The 21401-nt window shown below is 45.8% G+C and overlaps 1 protein-coding gene across 2 annotated transcripts in view; it reads right to left on the bottom strand.

Annotated features, from left to right (window-relative positions):
• Positions 1–21401, bottom strand: part of LOC126544616 (dnaJ homolog subfamily B member 14) — a 93468-nt gene that overhangs the window by 59338 nt on the left and 12729 nt on the right. For both annotated transcript variants that reach the window (XM_050192053.3, XM_055062104.2), the window contains exons 3-4: positions 15482–15756; positions 3176–3229 (exon numbers count right to left, since the gene is read on the bottom strand). In XM_050192053.3, the coding sequence (XP_050048010.1) occupies positions 3176–3229; positions 15482–15756 (329 nt within the window). The remainder of the gene's footprint in view (positions 1–3175; positions 3230–15481; positions 15757–21401) is intronic.

The raw sequence follows: 21401 nt of genomic DNA, 5'->3' as shown, positions 1-21401 counted from the left end.
TGGCCGCTATCGACGCGATCATGGACGATGACTACGCAGTCATGAAGGCATGCGGCCAAGGCAGTGTTATGCACGGCACTAAACGCAAGAATAAAGGCGTTAAAGGCACAAATAAGAATGAAGGGTTCTGGCGTTGCTGTCATTCACTTAAAACTTCCACTGATGACTATGGTGACTCGAATTCCACTGATTCGTTTCGGTAGATGCTAACGCCGTTATTGCTCTTTTGCATATTACGTTTGTTGCCCTCTGAGAGTTGTCCGAATTAACCAATGTGCGGCCAAATACGTCCGAATTAACAAGAGTTTCGTCGCATACATCTGCCGGGACCAAAGGACGAGTCCGAATTATCAAGGTTTTACTGTAGTACTGGCAAGGTTACACTTCCCCCACCATAATAGAGGTTGTATTTTCTCTATTGCCCCTTTCAGCGATATCACTTTCGATGCACAGTGATTGGCTGTAACGGAAAGAGTGGATGTAATGAAAGGTATGGTACATCTCCCATTGGTGTTATTTTCACACTGCACAGTTCTCGAGCACACTGGCAAGATGCCTGTCATTCTAGTGAGGCATTTGAACACTGGACGTTAAATCACAGAAATGTGAAAATATTCCGGAGTGATCGAGAATACAACCTTTAATTTGTGTGTAATGTCTGCTGCAGAGCTCAGCTGTTCGCAAACAATGAAGGCACATTTTTGTAGGCAATGTGCTATTCATGATGCCCTTGGCTGTGGCAACAACAACAAAAAAAGGGATGGCGCCACAGCAAGAGACGGTGACAATGCCTGGCTTTGCATGAGGTTTTGAGCTCTTTGTACAAAGGGCACTACAGACAAGAGGACAGAGAGCAAGGTGTGAAAAAATTAAGGAAGTAGGAAAAGAAAGAAGACTGTTTGGCCGCTAATTTATTTGCCCACGTAGGCAACCTCTTCCTATCACTGAATCATGTAGGCCTCGACTATCTCACGTGTGTGCTGGTCTTGAAGTCAAAAAAAAAAAAAAAAAAGAGTCTGGCTAAACTAGGGGATGGCATCCGCCAGAGCAACAGTGTAAGGCATAGTTGCTGCTTTAGGTAGCCTTCAGGAAGCTTGCGTGCTCCCCGAGAAGGGTCACTGAAGCACCGTTCCATCAGCTCTATGTATGAGTGATTGCAAGACAGTAGTATCCGACACACCACTTTCATGCAGCCCAGGACAAAAAACAGTCGCATGCTTTGTGTCGCAGGAGCAGGCTACCTTGACTTTTCGTTCCCCTCCCTGCCCAGGTGTCCCAAATAGTGTGGTGCTGAGAAGACAATGGCGTACTCCAACCTTTCCAGTGAATAGTTTAAACAAATGTAACGCACTGCAAACACAAGGCGTGACAATAATACTGCGGTTATCCTTGTTCTCCTTGGGACTGTGGCCTCCACTTAGCTGGCACACGGTGAGTAGCTTTTCAGCAGCACGGTGCAGGATGTGGTTCGGAAAGCCTGACGCCACCAAGCTCTGGACAAAGCTTGCCTAGATTCTGTGGCAACAAGACCTTAAGATCACATTCCCTAAGGCTGTAGCCACAATTCTCCACTTCACGAGCTTTGAGTGCAAGGATGTGGACGGAACGAAGGCTTTTTGCACTTGAGAGGCAAAGCACCAACACAGACCCCCACAGCACCATCCTAGAAAATACACAAGCTTCGTCCATAAGTTAGTGGCATGGTTGCAACCCAAGCAGCAACCTTGCCTTACACTGTAGCCCTTTGAGAGTTCAGCAAGGCCCATTTTCCTTTTGGACACAAAGACCAGCCTACATGATTCAGTGCAAAAGGAACATGTGATCGAGCAAACATTCAGTATTTTTTTTTTTTCGCACAAACAAGTTACCCACATGGTCAATTAAATTAGCAGGGAAACAGCTTTTTGCTTTCCTACTTTATTCATTTTTCTACCCTGCTTTTTGGCCTCGTCTGTCACAAGCTTTGTTTTGTGAACATAGTTTTTTTTCGTTTTTTTTTTCTTTTTGCTTGTTATCCTGTCACCCCTGGTCCTAACTCCCGATCTTTCTCTGTATATATTTTGATGCATGCAAAATAAATCTTCAGTTGCAAGTCAGCACTGTCTATCTTTCTTGTCCCGTTATTCGCACAGTTTCCATTCTAAAGACACTAAGAAAGCATTCTCAGTTTACACATCCGTTTTCATGCTATACCTATTTTGCTTTGCTTAACAAAATTTTTACAGTCACTAACTGTAAAAAGCAAGGTTTATAACCATATTTATTCTAATGCGAGCTTTTTCCTTAACCTCATATTACTTATAAATCATGAACCCCAATGTCAAACCCCACCTCCTGTCTTATGTAAAAGGTTCGGTTATTACAATATGGCAGAGGCTGCGCCATATCTTCAGAGATCTAGTTTTGCATGGCCACTGCAAGTCACAGCAATTAACTTTTGCAAATGGGAAAATATTGTTAAAACTGGCCAATACAAAGGGAATGCCTTTGATCACCATCATCAATGGGTCCTCAAGAGAATGAAGTGACTTGCCAACAGTTGGTGGAAAAAAGTTGTGGAACGTGCCAGAAAGTAAACAATTCACCAAATATAATTTTAGTTTTAAATGTTTATTTTATATTTATTTTAGTTTTAAATATTATGAGACGTTTTTTTCTAGGTTAAGACACCTACATAGCAAGCCTGTATGACTTGATTACACCATTTGATACAAAGGGATTACCTGAAGCCCTAAAGATCCGATGATTCAAAACAAGTTGAAATATATTTCCCTGCTGCTTACAACTTAGCGTGTCACAAGAGCAACAAATAAAATACTGAGGTATAAGACTAGTTCATGAATATTGCCTGGATGTAAATAATAAGAAGGTGCCTTTGTGCAGTTGCCTTCTTTCCGGAAATGCAACGAATGAACTAGACTTTCTGAGTCAGTTATACCACCTTATATTACTGTGCATACTACGTTTTCATTTATTGGGGTGCACCAGCTACATGCTCGCTTTATAATTGTGTCTGCCTTATTATAACCAAATAAGCATTTTATACTGGGCAAGATACTTTACAAATTTCAAAGGCAAATAGCGTTTGGATGCCAATTACATGGTGTTACAGTTACAAAAATATCACAAAAAAATAATCACTCACTCACAAAAACACCACAAAAAAATAACTCACTTGAAAAGGCATTTCCGAAGAACATGTTGAAAAGCTCCTCTGGAGATATGTCTCCTGGTAAGAAAATAAATACGCATGTAGTTAGCACTGCAGCAGTAGAAGCAATGATGGTTCATACAGAGCGACTTTTTCAATGTGAAAGAAAAAAAAAAAGACGTAGCTGCAGCCTCAAATACAAATTACAGGGTTGACATTTTAACAAGACTGTAATATGTGAATAAAACTAACCTGCTGGGTTAAAGGGAAGCTAAAAGCTTTTCCAGAAAAAATGAGTGAAGAGCAGTATGTCGTGGTTTTCAACCCTCTGAATTCGAATATCGCATCGAAATTGAGCGAAAGAACGCGCAAACATATTTTATTTCGACGAAAAGTGCAGCGGCAGACACACCCAGCTCGTGCGCCTCGTTTCCGCCTGTGATTGGTCGGGCGCCTCGTGACGTCAACAATGGTATTCGTTCGGACCGACTGCTGCCGCTACACACGAAGCACGGTGCAAGGTAGTTTGGTGGTGTTTTGCCGAGACGGTCATGGAAAATTTCAAGAGCCTGCGTTTCTCTGAGGAGTTCCAAACTCCACGAGAGCGATTTTGCGCGCGACGGTGACGGGCGACGGCTTCGAGCAACAAAACGGGCCGTCACTTGAACAGATCGCTCGGTGTTGTCGCTCGATCGCTCATTTCTGGAAATCTAGAACTCGTCGCTCGTCGCCCGGAAATGCTATGAGTGACTAGCCAATAGTGCGAAGCCGAAACTGGATGTACATAACTCAAGTACTACTGTTTGTCGCACGGAACGAGCAAACTATTGAATTTTACACGTGCAAGAATAAGAACCTAGTGCAAGACCTTCCGAAATATTTTATGCCCCTTCTTCAGTAAAATACATCAACTTAAATTGATAAAGCATGCGTCACGCTAGTTTCGGCGCGTATATTGCTGCCCTCATACCGGGAAGTCGTTGCTCAAAGCCGTCGCTCACGTGGAGTTCGGCTTGCAGGCGACGAGTGAATGCGACAGTCATCGCCTCGCTTGTCGCGCTGTCGCGTGCAAGATCACTTGTAAGGGGTTTATACTTTACTCCCTACATGTACGAGCCGATTGCCAAGAGCCGGCCTCTCCAAGAAGCAATAAATGCTGGTGCAAGCACTGCTTTTCACGCGAACGAACGCGAAGTGTTAGCATCTCTTTGTGTTGGAAATGTTCTTTGGCGAGTATGTTTTTTGCTAAGCTGCATTCAGCGTTCCAGTGAGTACGTTTCCGGGCAAACAACTGTAGTGTTATGTTTCTGCATGCCTCCTCGTAGAACGTAAGCGGTGATGCGATCTTCGGCATTTGTGCGCTGCCCCAAAGCTGTCGGCAATCTACACAGACGCTTTAAACGCGGGAAAAGTTTACCGGCTGTTGTAGCACGTGTAGTATAGAACCTTCATCAGCGCGCCATCCGCACGCTACTCGTAACCGGCGAATACCATCGGCTACGTGAGATGGTCGGTTTCTCTATCTGTGCGAGAGAAGGGGGAGCGCAGCGTCCTGGCGTGAGCAGGCTTTCCAACACATGCAAACTTTACGCTTGCACTGCGTTATGGTAGCTGCATGCAGGCTGTTTCACAACAGACGTGCGAATAGAAAATTCGCGGCGCTTGACGATGAAACCTGCGTCAAGGGTGAGAGATAAACATGCACCTTCCGTTCAGCGTGCAAATTTTCTTTTTAGGAGAACCCAAAGCACGCATCATTGATAAACTCTGGTAGTAATCGTCAGGAAGTGGTTAGAGCCCAACACTGTTGTCCTTGAACGCTTGAGGTTGTTTCGCTTCACAGCAGCCTCCCACTTAGCTGAAAGCTCTTGTCTTGCAGGAACTAATGGAACATCGGAACATCGCCGTGGCCGCTGGTGTTCGTGCAAGCGTAGGCTGCACAGAACACCGGCATGATCGGCCTACAAGTTCAATCGATGCTGCGAACGTCAACTACCACTCCTATATACACACAAACAAAGGAATGTAGAGTCAAGCGAAGTAGATTAGGACGGTACACACGCAGAAATAAGCCCAGTCAGGCACGGTCGCGGAGACTGCGAAGGAGCGGAACACCAGTGCTGACGTCACTACGCCGCGGTTTCCGGTCTCCACTCGCATTGTCAGCGTCAGCAGCAGTGCGCTGCGCTCGACGGGGAGCGGACCTACAGCGCAATTTTAACCGACGATTGCGTCGCTCCTAAGTGAAAAATCCCCCCCCCCCAAATTTTACCTTCATGGTTTATAAGGTTCCCGCATCCGTATATGAGCGTCTTATTGAATTCGGCAGACTCTTCAGCTTCCCTTTAATACATGCTAGGCCTGAAAAATAAAATGGTATCCCAGAAAAAAAATAGAAGAAATATATATGTACCGTATTTTCCTGCGTATAACCTGACAGTGAATAACTCAAATCCTCAATTACTATAGCCCAGAAGCAAAAAAAAAAAATATAGGCACATATAATCTGTGAAAATAACCACATGTAATAACGCTCCAATCTTTGCAAAAACGGTCTCCATTCACGGAATGTGTGACTCATCCATGTCGTATTTTCAGCCAGCAGCTCTGTTCCTCCATTCTTCGGTGATGCTGACGAAGCTGGATTCACAGAATGGACGTTATTGGCAACTCCAACTAATTGCCTGCCCCCTAGCAACCATGCCGAGAAACAGCCCATCAAGGTTCAAGCTTGAAGCAAAAGAGCGCCTCCTATCACGGCACACACCGAATGCCTCGTACTTCTAAAATCGTCTTGATGCTGTCGCACACAACCACGAAAATGAAAATATATGGATGTAAATAAAATAAATTATGGGGTTTTAAGCGCCAAAACCACTTTCTGATATGAGGCACGCCGTAGTGGAGGACTCCGGAAATTTCAACCACCCGGGGTTCTTTAACGTGCACCTAAATCTAAGTACCACGGGTGTTTTCGCATTTCGCCCCCATCGAAATGCGGCCGCCGTGACCGGGATTCGATCCCGCGACCTCATGCTCAGCAGCCCAACACCATAGCCACTAAGCAACCACGGCGGGTAAAATACATGGATGTCAAAAGACTTGTTGTGCACCATTATGTGTGTCATCGCAGTGGGAAGACAGCAATGTATGATTTCATCTTTTCGTGAAAAAAGCAGACAACCCGCATTGGAGAGCAACTTGGATAAGAAACTTCGCATTGGGAAAGGGTGATGACTGACTACAGTCGAACCCACTTATAACAATTTTCAAGTGCCACAAAAATTCCATCGTAATAACTGATAATTGTTATAACGGGGTTGCATGAAAACTCAAAATAGGGGGATGGCAGAGCTGCTGTGAGAAAACTATAATGACAGGGAGGCCAGCGCGCCTCCCCACCACCTTCCTCCACCCGGCTGCCGATTGTGTTCACTCGTTTAACTGCTTCCTGGGCGCTCCAATCGTGTGTAACAAGTCGCGGCTGTTGGAATTAAAGAACGGCACTGCTATAACAACTGCAAAGAGGGATCACGGGTGGCAAGCGATATGCAAGCACCGCCGAGGCATCACTTTGGTGGCCCCAAAAGGGGCCTTTTAAAAAATGTGAGAAGGTTGTTGCAGCAGCCTGTCAGCTTGAGAAATCCATAAGAAAGGCTGAGGCAAGATCGCCACAAGCATCTCGCCCCGTACTTCTCACTGGCTTGCATGAGAAAACCCTGTCCGTCAGCCTTGCACGCTTTACGTGAAGCTTGCAGACCTCCTCCTCCAAGGCATCTAGGTGCTCCACGTAGTGCTGTAGCAGAAGGTTCCTCGTGACAACGAAGCCCCGAAGGGACTGAACCATCTGCCGGGCCTCCCGTGAGGACAACGTTGAGGCAGCCTGCCCTACCACATCATCGCTGCCATCGTCGCCGTCACTATCTGATGCAAGCATGTTCGCAACGATCGTCTCATCGGTTAGAAGCACTTAGTTTCCAAACCTATAGCCGTGCACTTTCTTTTCACTGGCAACATCATGCATTGCCGATGATCAGCGGGCGGATCAGCCATCTTCCGTTTCGTCGGAGAGTCGAACGAGGCTGAGAAGCTGCATGGCCAGGTACAATTTCAACGCAACCAACAAAGACGAACGCAAACGATTAAGCTGTTTGCAGAACTGTGCTGAGTGAGGAGCCAGAAAAGCAACATGCGAGCAAACTGCGAGCAGCGCAGTTGGTGCAGTCCATTAGTGTTTAGGAGGGTGGGGCGGCGTAGAGCTATGGGTGCAGCCCATTCGTGTTCAGAGGGGTGGAAGGGTGACAGGAGAGAGGTGCGCGGAAATGGCTGGAAAATGAGCATGCGGCGGCTGGTGGAGCAGCAGCCCATTGTGCAATGGCTCGAATTTCTTGTTTTCTGTTTTTTTTTCTTTTCAAGGATTTCACATTTCCCTACCTTTTGGCTCGGACACCCAGCAGCTGAATTCATCCGATAACGCGGCATTGGGGCATTGTAGCAAGCAGGTTATTTCACTATGGAAACCATAAAAAATTGACGGCGCAGCAGCTTCTTATTGTTATAACCGATATATTGTTAAAACCGGTATCGCCATAAGTGGGTTTGAAGTATACAGTAAAACTTCATTAAACCGTACCCACTTTAACAGTAGTTTCGTATTAAAAGTAGTAAAGTCAAATCCCCGACTCAGCGGCCATTGAACATAATGTGTTTTGCATCCACATAAACCGTACCAGCTTATTGCGTACATATAATTTAACACATAGTGTTTCCACTTTTCGTCGCGCAAGCATGGCGGTGCTTCGTCTCTATTGGGCGGCCCGGTAGAACAACAAGCCTCAGAGATCTGAACAACTGCCTCCAAGCGCCTTGTGCATTTGCATGTGAAGCCACATCAACATCAACATCATTTCGGCGCTGTCCCCAGTTGGTTCTTTATTCTATGCTGTCCCAGAGAGCATTGTGGCGTCGTGTAAGCTAGGACTCGCGTCATGCCGAAGCTCGGATAAAAAAGACGCCGGGTGCTCAGCGTAGAAGAAAAATTAGACATTGTTCGTGCTGTCGAATGTGACACAAAGAAGTGGGCGCTGGCACGCAACATGGATCTACTGTTGACTACGGTGTGTGGCATTTGGAATGTGAAGAAATTGCTCAGCAGCGCTGCTGCGACCGCAAAGAGATGTCGGCTGCAAGGTTCGACTTTTCGCCATCGTTGCCTCTGTTTTGCCGAAGTGTCGCCTAGCGACAGTGATAAGGATCAGATGGAAAGCGACAGCACAGGCCATTCAGGCCCAACAGTGACAGAAGCTGCGCATTACGTCTGCCTCAAGAATACAATCGTCGCAACAAGAACAGCACCCCGCAATGAATAGGTGCCCCGCAACTTCTGCCACGCTACCGCGCCCGCGCACGAAGAATATGCAACACTAATGAGGAATCTGCAATGCGAGTGTTTGCCGAGAAGAGGGGGGCTGGTTGAAAAGCTGGCTCGCAGCTCCAGTAAGTTTGAGGCCGCCGTCATCGCTGCTAGGCCGCCGCGGCATCAAACGAAAATAACACTTTTATAGCGCGAAGTAAATAAATACTGCATGTTTCTTCCCCTTTCATCACACTCTCTCTTCCGTTTTTGACAGGTAAGTGGGCGATCTCATGCTATTTTGGCTAAGCAGTACTACCGTTTAGTACATACTTTTTCCGAGCTCCAGCCCACTACGGTTTAACGAGGTTTCACTGTACTGGTTTGTTCAAAACACTCCACTCAGGGCTTCTTTCTTCTCAGCAAGCAGAACATGGCTTTCAATATCTTGCTGGAGTTTCAAATTGCAGTGTGTGTTTTGTTTAGGCAGGCCCTTTATTAAATTATAATGATGCAGGTTTAAGCTTCATTTGGTTTTGTTCGTTTATAGCTTTCTGCCCCAGCATACCGTATTTACACGATTGTAAGTCGACCACTTTTTTTGCATCTGAAAATCTGAAGGGGGGGGGGGGGGGGGTCGACTTCCAATCGAAACCAAAACATGGCACCGCCAAAAAAGCGAGACCAATGGGAGCTATACAATTTTGTTTGCTCTATGGCCCCACCGGTAGCTTTTCGCTATCCCGTGTGTTTGTTTGCTTTTCAGAAGGGTTTTTCAACGTTTTTGAGAGTGTTACAGTGCATACAACACTCATGAGGGGGTGTCGATAGTTGATGGAAGCGCCGCTGTTCCAGTCGCGGCGGCACCCTCACAACGGCGGAGCTTGCGGGGAGAATTGGCAGTTTATGGAAGAGCAGACACCGCTCGCGGGTTTCTCTTTGCCTGTTGCGCTTAGCTATCTCTATAGTTTGACGAAAGGCATTGGTTTGGCGCGTTCCACTTGAGTGCCGGCTATGTGCTACTTCTATGCTTCCTCAGTCGTCATGACTGGTCCAGGCCCACTAATCATTCGGCACTCGTTCACCGCAACGTTCAAGAGGGCTGCCATCCTTTACGCTGAAGACACAAATCACTGTGCAGCGGGCCGCAAGTTCGATGTTTCTGAATGGGTGGTGCGATAGTGGCGACTGCAGCGAAGCGAAATTTTCACCTGTGGCGGCAAGTGAGGAATTTCCCACGTGCTGGAGTCTGGACGCTTTCCAGAGCTGTAGGCTAAGCTTATGAAGACGTGGAATCGGCGATGGGTAAAGTCAAAACAAAATACACTATATACAGATGGGCGACTTCAATGCCAGGGTAGGCAAGAAGCAGGCTGGAGACAAGTCAGTGGGGGAATATGGCATAGATTCTAGGAATAGTAGGGGAGAGTAATTAGCAGACTTTGCAGAACAGAATAATATGCAGATAATGAATACCTTCTTCCGCAAGCGGGATAGCCAAAAGTGGACGTGGAGGAGCTTGAATGGCGAGACTAGAAATGAAATAGACTTTATACTCTGCGCTAACCCTGGCATCATACAAGATGTGGACGTGCTCGGTAAGGTGCACTGCAGTGACCACAGGATGGTAAGAACTCGAATTAGCCTAGACTTGAGGAAGGAACAGAAGGAACTGGTACATAAGAAGCTGATCAATGAGTTAGCGGTAAGAGGGAAAATAGAGGAATTCCGGATCAACCTACAGAACAGGTATACGGCTTTAACTCAGGAAGAGGACCTTAGTGTTGAAGCAATGAACGACAATCCTATGGGCATCATTAAGGAGTGCGCAATAGAAGTCGGTGGTAACTCCGTTAGACAGGACACCAGTAAGCTATCGCAGGAGACGAAAGATATGATCAAGAAACGCCAATGTATGAAAGCCTCTAACCCTACAACTAGAATAGAACTGGCAGAACTTTCCAAGTTAATCAACAAGTGCAAGACAACTGACATAAACTGACATAAGGAAGTATAATAGGGATAGAATTGAACCTGCTCTCAGGAACGGAGGAAGCCTAAAAGCCATGAAGAAGAAACTAGGAGTAGGCAAGAATCAGATGTATGCAGAAATAGACAAAGCCGGCAATATCATTACTAATATGGATGAGGTAGTTCAAGTGGCTGAGGAGTTCTACAGAGATTTATACAGTACAAGTGGAACCCACGACGATAATGGAAGAGAGAACAGTCCAGAGGAATTTGAAATCCCACAAGTAACGCCGGAAGAAGTAAAGAAAGCCTTGGGAGCTATGCAAAGGGGGAAGGCAGCTGGGGAGGATCAGGCAACAGCAGATTTGTTGAAGGATGGTGGGCAGATTGTTCTAGAAAAACTGGCCACCATGGACACACAATGCCTTATGACCTCGAGCATCCCGAAATCTTGGAAGAACACTAACATAATCCTAATCCATAAAAAAGGAGACGCCAAAGACTTGAAAAATTATAGACCGATCAGTTTACTGTCTGTTGCCTAGAAAGTATTTACTAAGGTAATCGCAAATGGAATCAGGAACATCTTAGGCTTCTGTCAACCAAAGGACCAGGCAGGATTCGTAAAGGCTACTCAACAATAGACCATATTCACACTATCAATCAGGTGATAGAGAAATGTGCGGAATATAACCAACCCTTATATATAGCTTTCATTGATTACGAAAAAGCGTTTGATTCAATCGAAACCTCAGCAGTCATGGAGGCATTATGAAATCAGGGTGTAGACGAGCCGTATGTAAAAATACTGAAAGATATCTATAGCGGCTCCACAGCCACCGTAGTACTCCATAAAGAAAGCAACAAAATCCCAATAAAGAAAGGCGTAAGGCAGGGAGATACGATCTCTCCAATGCTATTCACAGCGTGTTTACAGGAGGTATTCAGAGACCTGGATTGGGAAGAATTGGGGATAAGAATTAATGGAGAATACCTTAGTAACTTGCGATTCGCTGATGATATTGCCTTGCTCAGTAACTCAGGGGACCAATTGCAATGCATGCTCACTGACCTGGAGAGACAAAGCTAAAGGGTGAGTCTAAAAATTAACCTGCAGAAAACTAAAGTAATGTTTAACAGTCTCGGAAGAGAACAGCAGTTTACGATAGGTAGCGCGGCACTGGAAGTGGTAAGGGAATACATCTACTTAGGGCAGGTAGTGACCGCGGATCCGGATCATGAGACTGAAATAATCAGAAGACTAAGAATGGGCTGGGGTGCGTTTGGCAGGCACTCTCAGATCATGAACAGCAGGTTGCCATTATCTCTCAAGAGGAAAGTGTATAACAGCTGTGTCTTACCAGTACCCACATACGTTGCAGAAACCTGGAGGCTTACGAAACGGGTTCTACTTAAATTGAGGACGACGCAACGAGCTATGGAAAGAAGAATGATCGGTGTAACGTTAAGGGATAAGAAAAGAGCAGATTGGGTGAGAGAACAAACGCGAGTTAATGATATCTTAGTTGAAATCAAGAAAAAGAAATGGGCATGGGCAGGACACGTAATGAGGAGGGAAGATAACCGATGGTCATTAAGAGTTACGGAATGGATTCCAAGGGAAGGGAAGCGTAGCAGGGGGCGGCCGAAAGTTAGGTGGGCGGATGAGATTAAGAAGTTTGCAGGGACAACATGGCCACAATTAGTACATGACCGGGGTAGTCGGAGAAGTATGGGAGAGGCCTTTGCCCTGCAGTGGGCATAACCAGGCTGATGATGAGGCTAAGCTTGCGGCGTACGTTGCTGAAATGCGCGATTGGTCCCCGCCAGTGAAGTGCGACATGGTCATGAAACAAGCCCGGATCTTCGCCTTTTAAGGACCTGCTCCACCGTGAGTACAACGAGTGGCTGGCAGCAGAAGACCGCGAAACTACGCCAACTGGACCTGTCAAAAGAGCCTCCCTGACAGCTGCGTGTGGTTGGGTGCATTCGGCGTGGGCGGCTGTTCCACAAGATGTCATGGTGCGGTCGTTTGCCAAATGTGAAATTTCGTGGGACGACGACACGCTGTGTGACCAAGCAACGATGATGATGGCAGCGCCAGTGAAGACGAGTAGTCCAGTGACCATGTCAGCTACTAATATATTTTTGTTATCGAATGCGCCCTCGGGTATGCTCTTTTTTCTTTTTTCCTGTCACGCGGTATGGGGGGGGGGGGGTCAACTTACATTAGAGTCGACTTACAATCGTGTAAATACGGTAAGTGTTACTAATGCTTTTAGCAGCAGGAGTATTCTTGCTAATGTACTTTTGTCTGCAGGCACGGTAGCAGGAATGATAACTGCCTCGCAAGGTCTGAAGTTGGCCATGACACATGCCGCGAGGTGACGTATCGTTTTCATAGCATACTTTAGTTTAGCAGTGCAAGCAGAAGATGCTGTTATATCATTGAACACATTGAGTTGTCAGTATGTTTGCTTGCTAGAGATTTAGAAGGAACAGGAAGCAGCACTCGTTCCAGCTTTGGAGCGTTCGACCTGTGCTAGTTTGCTTTCAGGCACTGTGCATATGCCTAAACTTCATTACAACTGGTTCAGTTCGTTTCAAAGTACAAGTGACTTTGCCCAAAAGAAAACCTTCACTAAATTTTGGAAACCTGTTGGAATAAACTCAACTTGGTCCGATTGGTTGTTATTCACTTCTCACGTTTCAATAGGGTTCGAGAATTTCTACAGGCAGCAAGTGTCTGTTATATTCGTAAGCCTGAACCCCTATTTAAAACACTGCATACTGCAAGCATGAGCAAGCACCAGTCATCGGATGCAGATGACGTGATCACAGGTATCAGGTAACTATATGGAACTCTCATTTGTTTTTATTCCAAGACGCACTGACCATGTAGCATTACAATTTTTAGCCTCAGTGTAGAATATCTGTGTCTAGCTTCTGAAAGTGAGACAGACGTTAGTGCCTATATATTGTGAGATGCTATATGTGATATACTACAACACGAGTCACAGTGCGGAGTTGCCTATGAACGTCGAAAACAGTTGAGTATCGTACCTGTACCAATGGAGCAACACCACAAACAAGTGCTTGCACCTTTCAGGGGCCTGTTACGCCCAAATACCTACCTTTTGTAAACTTCCAGCTTCATTGAAATCCTCTATAAAAAAATAATCTGATGCTGCTCACTGGGCAGGCCATACATTGGCATGCACAGCACGATTTCCACGGTTTCGTCGCTGAAATACTTGAGACCAATCAAAGTAAGGTAATTGGCAGCAAGAACCCCTTCAGCTTCAATGAAACACCTCGATTCGACACCATGAACAAGAAATGTGCGAGTGCAGCACCAAGCAAAAGAGCCACCATGAACCTGGATGTTGTAGCCATCTTTGCTTATTTCGAAAGTGTTGTCAGCACAAGTAATGGATTCTAGAGTTGCCAATTACGGATGAATCTGTCATGTAATAAGTGACGTGAATCGAATCGTTTTGCAGCTAGCATTCACACGACAGTAGATGACAGCGCAAACAGAGCAGCCCTCACATGGGCAATGGCAATAGAGCAAAGGCAACCGGGCCGAAAATTCCAACGGCGATTTGGCTCACTGCCCTATCATGAAGCGCTTCGCGCAAATCGAGGGAGCGCCGAGGGAACGGGTGACGTTCAAGCCGACGCACGGGCACAATTCGCGAACTACTAAACGCGAAATGATGACCGGTAAAGGGGAGGAGTATGGGCCACTATGAAGGAGGGGAGGAGGGTGCTTTAACACGCAGGAATGGGGAGAGGGTGGGGTTCCCTAGGAGATGACGAAACTAAATGGCTTGCTTGGGAGTTAACCGAGAGGCCTGATTTTTCCATTAATTTTTTCATTTCCATTAATTTCTTGTTTATTTCATTTATTAAGCACAAGTATTTTCCCCTATGTTGTCCTTGGTGTCAGTTTTTGTTGGCTTCTTGTGATATGACTAATAAAAAAATTGGGCCCCCCAGTTAACCCCCTTTCTTCTCGTTTGTTACATAATGAGGGTCTCGAATCTGGCAACATTGATGCCTTCAGATAGCATGTATGGGTTTATTGACTGGTTGCCTTCCCCCAAAAAAGATCACATTCTCATGACGCCTGCGGTAGAAAGGATGTTCTACATCCGCCGCCAAGGTCTGTAACCGGTGGCGCTGGATAACACTCCCAGGGTTCTACTAGGAAACATGAATACCCAAGAAAGTGGATGGTGAAACGGTGCTGCGGTAGCTCAATTGGTAGAGCATCGCATGCGAAATGCGAAGGTTGTGGGATCGTTCCCCACCTGCGGCAAGTTGTCTTTTTATCCACTTTCATTTCCATCAATTTATCGTTTCTTTATCTCATTTATTAAGCACAAGTGATTTCCCCTATGTTGTCCTTGGTGTAAGTGTTTGTTGGCTTCTTGTGATATTACTAATAAAAAAATTGGGCCCCTCAGTTAACCTCCTTTCTCCTCATTTACACCTCTTTATCCAGATAGATGTACCTTTCACTACCATTTGCACCCTCCAATTACTTCATCACCAGTGTGATGTAGCAAGCGAGTTTGATGCAAGCACATCGGCAGCAGTTCTTTAGTCTCATTATATTTGCCAGCAATGTGTCACACACTGCACACCTTGCACTGAATCAAAATTAAAACAAAATCTCTGCTTGTGACTGCCACACAGGCATAACGCCAACACATTTCATGTGCAACGAACTAAAACGAAACAATGCAAAACATTCCCACAAGCTTAATGTCTCAATTTGGAGTGACAATTGTGGGGTTGCATACTCCGCTGCTGCTGCATGTCAACTGGACGATAGCATCTCTCTCCCTTGCCTCATTGTGGCATTCTGGACTTGTCTGAATAAACTGGTGCATACAGCCAACTACCAGAGCAGCTGACTCATACTTAATAAACAACTATTTTCTAGAGATGCAATGCAGGCTCAGAAACATTTAGTTGCTGATAGACGAGATGCCTACCTTCAAAGCCCCGGCTGTAGTCATAGCTGTCACCAGTATAGCTCTGCTGCTGAGGTGGTCGGTTGCCATTCATGTCGTACAGCTTCCGCTTCTCAGGGTCACTGAGCACAGCATAGGCATTTCCAATCGCCTTAAAGGCATCTCCTGCTCCAGGAGCCTTGTTTTTGTCGGGGTGCACCTGTAGTGCCAGCTTACGGTACTGCTTCTTGAGCAACTCATCATCTGCATCCCGATTCACACAGAGCACCTCGTAGTAGTCTTTGCACAACTTCGTTCTGCAAAATTAAAACATCCGAGAACCTCAGGGAATAGGCCTACAAACAGGAGAGTTTGATGCATCACACCAGTTGAAGTTACTGCTACAAGCAGAAAAGCACTTCGAAATGAAAAGCGTACTAGCAGAACATGGCATATTAAATGGCATGTTTAATGCTGAGGTATTACGTGCCAAAACCGCAATCTAATTATGAGGCACGCTGCAGTGAGGGACTACAGATTATTTTGGCCACTTGAGGTTCTGTAACGTGCACCTGTATCTAAGTACACAAGCGTTTCTGCATTTCACCCTCACTAAAATGCAGCTGAAGCAGCTGGGATCAAACCCACAACCTCAGTAGTGCAACATCACAGCCAATGGGCTACTGTGGTGGGTCATTTCAGAATGATCTGATTATAGACACATATGTGATGTTTTGTTGAAGCCAGCACATTCCCTGGGTTGACTGAATTCAAGTGTTGCCAGATTCTATTCAAAAGTAACTTGGTCACAGCAGGACCATCAAAAAATGCCACAAGAATGTGCAATGCTGTACAAAACAGAAAGCAGACTAAAAACTGACTGGAATATATACCGTATTTACTCGCATAAGGATCGCACTTTTTTGTAAGAAAAATTGACGCAAAATCAAGGGTGCGATCATTACGCAGGTTAAATTTCCTGCGAAAAGAAAACAAAATGTCTTTCGTCCCGCGTTTGCTGCGGGACACCAAAAGAAAAATTGCCGCCGGCGGAGCAAGGCGAACGCGCCGAACGCGACGTTTTATTATTCTCGTGAGTACATTACGTGCATTGAAACAGTTTCTTCCGTATCAGTAATGAATAATAATGTTAATATCGGCAAGTTTGCGGCAATAACATAGCCATGTCCACTTTGAGCGGACAGAAACAGATGGGCGCTCTCAGCTGCCAGTGACATAGAAATACATGGCCGGCATGCTGTGGAAACTGTGGCATCTGTCTTCACTACTATCCTAATACGGCACGTTTCCTCTAAGGGTGGGTGAATATCTTAGCTGTGTTACAAGCGTTGGCGTATGAATAGGGTACACTTTTAACGTATCAGTGTAAACGTGGCTACTATTGTTGCCGCTCGCGATTTGGTGCGTGCCCACAAGTGCAGATGAGAAGAACCGAAAGGCGCCTTTTTTGTTGTTGACAACCATTATAAAGCCTACACATAATAATGGCAAGTTTGGTTGCAGCTTTTTTTTTTAGTCATGGACGCGCGGAAAGTGATGAAAGTAATGAAATGAGGCATGTACTTTTATGTACTTAAAGAATGTTTGGTGCGTGCAGACCGCTTGGTTTGTCTTGAGGAGTCGTTCGCGTATCATTCGACAGATGGTAAGCGTGATAAATATTAGCTAGACTTGGCACATGACATATCGCTGCGGCAAGTTCGGGGTGCGATCATTGCACGGGAAATAAAAAAAAATTGAATTTTGATGACAAAATTCAGGGGTGCGATCACTACGCGAGTGCGATCATTATTCGAGCAAATACGGTAATTACTGCTTTCAGCAATCAGGCTGAAAGAGGCGCTTTCAGCAATCAGGCTGAAAGAGGCAGATTAAAAACTAACAAGCATAAACACTGCCATGTGATGAGGCTGTAGCGTACATACAAATGTCGACCAATTTTCAAAAACCGAGGAGACAGCAAGAATGTCCATAAATTTGATGTCAAAAAAAAAAAAAAGGCAGTGTCAACTCTTGCTCACAAGCAAACACTTGACAGTTGCCGGCTGCTTGTTCACAGATACAAAAGCTGCCGTCAGTGAGCTTGACTTCAAGTACTGATTGTCATTGACGAAAGCACCAACCTTTTCATGGTGGCTTGATGCCCGCCACCACACCAGCCGGAGATTAATTCTGGTTATTATCCCACTACATTGCTAGGTTAATAATGTGCATTCTTTTATCGGAAGTTGGCAACCAAAATTATGGTTTGGTACTGAGCCAATAAACCATCTTTTCACAGCAGCTAAAAGGCATGCTAAAGGCAGAGAAATCACCCGACTAATGACTAGCATAAGAGCAATAACTTGAATAGTGAAGAATTTGCTCCTGGCTACCATCTTTGTTTGATCAAGTGTGCAGATCATGTCGCAAACATTTAGTGAAACACTCTACAGCTTCCGCAATTTCTATTACCCTTACACATGATTAGAGAGAGTAGGTGGCAGTGCTGCTGGGTTGCCCAAATAATTGAGCAGGTCGAAAAATCGGGTATTCAAAGGATCAGTCTGAGGGTAGTGATAAAGCACAAATTTCATGGCAGCAATAATGAACAACACTAACACTTATCACTAATGTGACAGACAAAAGACAACATATAAATCAGTAAGTACATAACTGCACTAATAAACATGCATGTCAACTGCAACCCTTCTGCTTATAGATGGCAAGAAGAGATGCAACGACAACATACTTTGCCATATCCTTCCGCTACCTGCACTGACTGCAGCTCCTCTTGGCGCAGTTTCATTTGCAACATAGCTGTAGCAATGAAATGGGCAGACTGGCACTAATGGCACAGCATTCCCACTACTGTAAACTTTAATATTCTCTCCAGATATCTAGACTAATCTGGGAACTACAGGAAACCAGAATATTCACACTAAATCTCTAAATGTGATTCAACGAGTAAAGAACCCAATAGATTGCTAAATTAAACCTTGGTCAGAGCACAAGTTCTTGCATGCAACAGTAATTACCATTATGACCAATGATAACACTGCCGGTGTGATTTTCATCAAAATTTGCAAATAATTAAACAATAAAAGAAATATCATGTCTTCAAAAAATCGATAAATATTTATTGGCTGTCAAGTTACAATGGTGTATTACATCTAGCACACTGGGTACATGGGGTTTCAATGGCCAAGGCACTTGTCAGTGCGCTCCTACCTCCTTGTACGAAATTTTTGAAAGCACCCTTTTTCAAGCCACAAAGTGGCCATGCATTTCTCACATCTCCATGATGCTCGGCCGTGACAAAATCAGCATCACAGCTGCTTCCCGATTTTTTCAGGGTAGTGACCATGACCATGTGCCATGAGCGTCCAAACACATACAAAGACACTCAGCAAGCACGGTGACGACACGCCAACATCGCGAGTGTGGCTAAGGTGTCCTCAATAATATTGCGATGAAACCATTTTGGCGGAATATTGTCGTAGACTTTGCTAACCTACAATAACTGCAGACGATGTTCACGGCGAAAGAATCAGTGTTGTCGTCGCCTTCCTCCTCATATGTATTTTCATTTGGTTCGGCTATCACAATCACAAATATCAATGTCCTCTTCTATGTTTTCTGCACTCACAACTGCATCCAAAGCATCGCGCAAGCGACAAAATGGCTTTCTTCTGAAGAAAGACTGTATTCGTGCGGAAACACAAGTGAGAAAGAAAGCGCCGAATTGCAACTGCTAACACCCCCAGTGTACTATATAAAGTATACCAAACCTTAACTGTGTTTTGTTCTTTGAAATAAAGCCATAGATTCGACCGTTTGTTTCTAACACTCTTAACGTATGTACTAAACACCATAAAAACATAATGTAAATACGTAAAGCAGGCGAGCAGAAATAAATGAAAAGCGAGTACTCATCTCAATTCGTTGTAAGTCCATAGTTATGCTGGAATTCACGCGAAATTATTACCTATGGATGAAACAGTAGATCCTACTTGGTGCTAAAGTGTGTGTGTACCCCCTGGGTACAAGAAACAGAAATAGCTCAAAGCAAATATTCAGCTGTTCGAGAGGTAGGGATGCAGAACCAAGTGTACTAGTTCTATTACAGTGGGTGCTAATGGGTTAAGACACCAGTATACAGGTGTTCAGCACAAACACATCCTTTGCAATGTGGTAAGTATCAAAGAAACTTTCTTGTAACCAATCCGTACCCTATTATAATGAAATGAGCAGTGTACTGCCAGCAAAAGCCACACAGCTCCTCTCAATGTCAGTCACACAGCTGAGTAAACAAACCTATTTTTATTTGCCCCCACCCTGTGCGTACAGCTAAGTTGTTGGCACCGCACTAAAACCTGCTTTGCACAAGCATAATCAAACATACAGTACACAGTAAAGGCACTTCTTAAAGGGAAATTAAAGGCAAACACAAAATTAAGTTAAAGCAGCAAATTGCCACTCTACCTACCATTATACTAACCAAAATTTTTCAACAGTCACTTGACACAGGTTCTAACCCTGTGGAATGGAAGATAGAAAAGGTGATTCCACTTCATAAAACAGGTAGTAGGCACTCTCCACTTGACTATCGTCCCATTTCGCTCATTAGTATCCGATGCAAACTTCTTGAGCATACCTTATTTTCTAATCTTGCAAACTTTCTCGAACCTAATTCCTTCTTCACGCACTCGCACCATGGCTTTCGCAAAACTTAATCATGTGAAACACAGCTAATATTGTTTACACATAAGTTGCACGCCGTTCTTGATCATTCTCCTCTTGCGGAGGAGGAGGAAAGAACTTTATTGGGTCCTGAGGAACCCCTTCCCACCCACTCTTGGTTTAGTGGTCGGCAGGGGTCGCGGGCCGCACCCACGTTGGGACGGGAAGCCCGTGAGCCTCCGCCCTTTCGTGAGCCCTCTGGACGGCCCGGAGCTGGGTCTGGTGGTCGTCGCTTCGCAGGGCGTCCATCCAGTCTTCTTCTTTGCTGAACACGGTGCCGCTTAACGCGGAGCATTGCCAAAGCATGTGCGATAGCGAACAGTACGATTCGCCGCAATCCGGACATTGCGGCTCTACGTCCGGTGAATAAAGGCTCATTCTGCCTCTCGAGGGGAACGACCTTGTTTGCAGCATTCTGAATATAGATGACTGTGGTCTAGTAAGTTTAGCGTGGGGGAGCGGGAAGGTCCTCCTCGACAGCTGATAATGCGTTATTTCGTTGAAGGTGAGCAGCGGGTCTCGGTGCTCCCCTCTCTCCCCGCCACTTCGCTCGCCACAATCGCCGCGGTGTGCGAGTCCTCGCGCGCGTCCATGTGCCAGCTCGTTGGCGTTGGGAAAGTCGGGGTGCACGTCGGCCCTCATGTGGGCTGGAAACCATTTGAGGATGTGATGACCCGCGGCTCCCTCACTGCCGAGGACGGCCGCCGCTTTCCGCGATATCAAGCCCGAGGCTAATGCTCCGGCCGCCGATCGCGAATCTGTGTATACGTAAGGACGTTCGGGGTCCCTCATTGCCATGGCTATTGCCAACTGTTCGGCCACCTCGGACGTTACCCCCTTGACTGATGCTGCGTTAATGATCGTACCATCCCAGCGTATCGAGACGGCCGCGTACCGGTCGCTGCGCCCGTACTGGGCCGTGTCTACAAATGCCGCCAGTCCCGGACAGCTGGCGGTCGATTTCAGCAGTGCTCGGGCCCTCGCCTTTCGGCGCCCCTCGTTGAATTGCGGGTGGACGTTTCTCGGAAGCGGTTCTACCTTGAAAGTGCCCCTGACCGCCGCGCTGAGCGCGACGCTGCATACGTTGCACTCTGCCTCGGCATTTATCCCTGCTTCTTCTAGGATGCGTCTGCCGGCCCTGGTGGTCAACAGCCGCACGACCTGTGCCTTGGTCTGTGCTTCGATGATTTCTGCTAGCGAATTGTGGACCCCTAGCCGA

Source organism: Dermacentor andersoni, chromosome 1, assembly GCF_023375885.2.
Source record: "Dermacentor andersoni chromosome 1, qqDerAnde1_hic_scaffold, whole genome shotgun sequence".
In the NCBI taxonomy this organism is placed as follows: domain Eukaryota; kingdom Metazoa; phylum Arthropoda; class Arachnida; order Ixodida; family Ixodidae; genus Dermacentor; species Dermacentor andersoni.
This window is presented reverse-complemented; position numbering and strand designations above follow the sequence as displayed.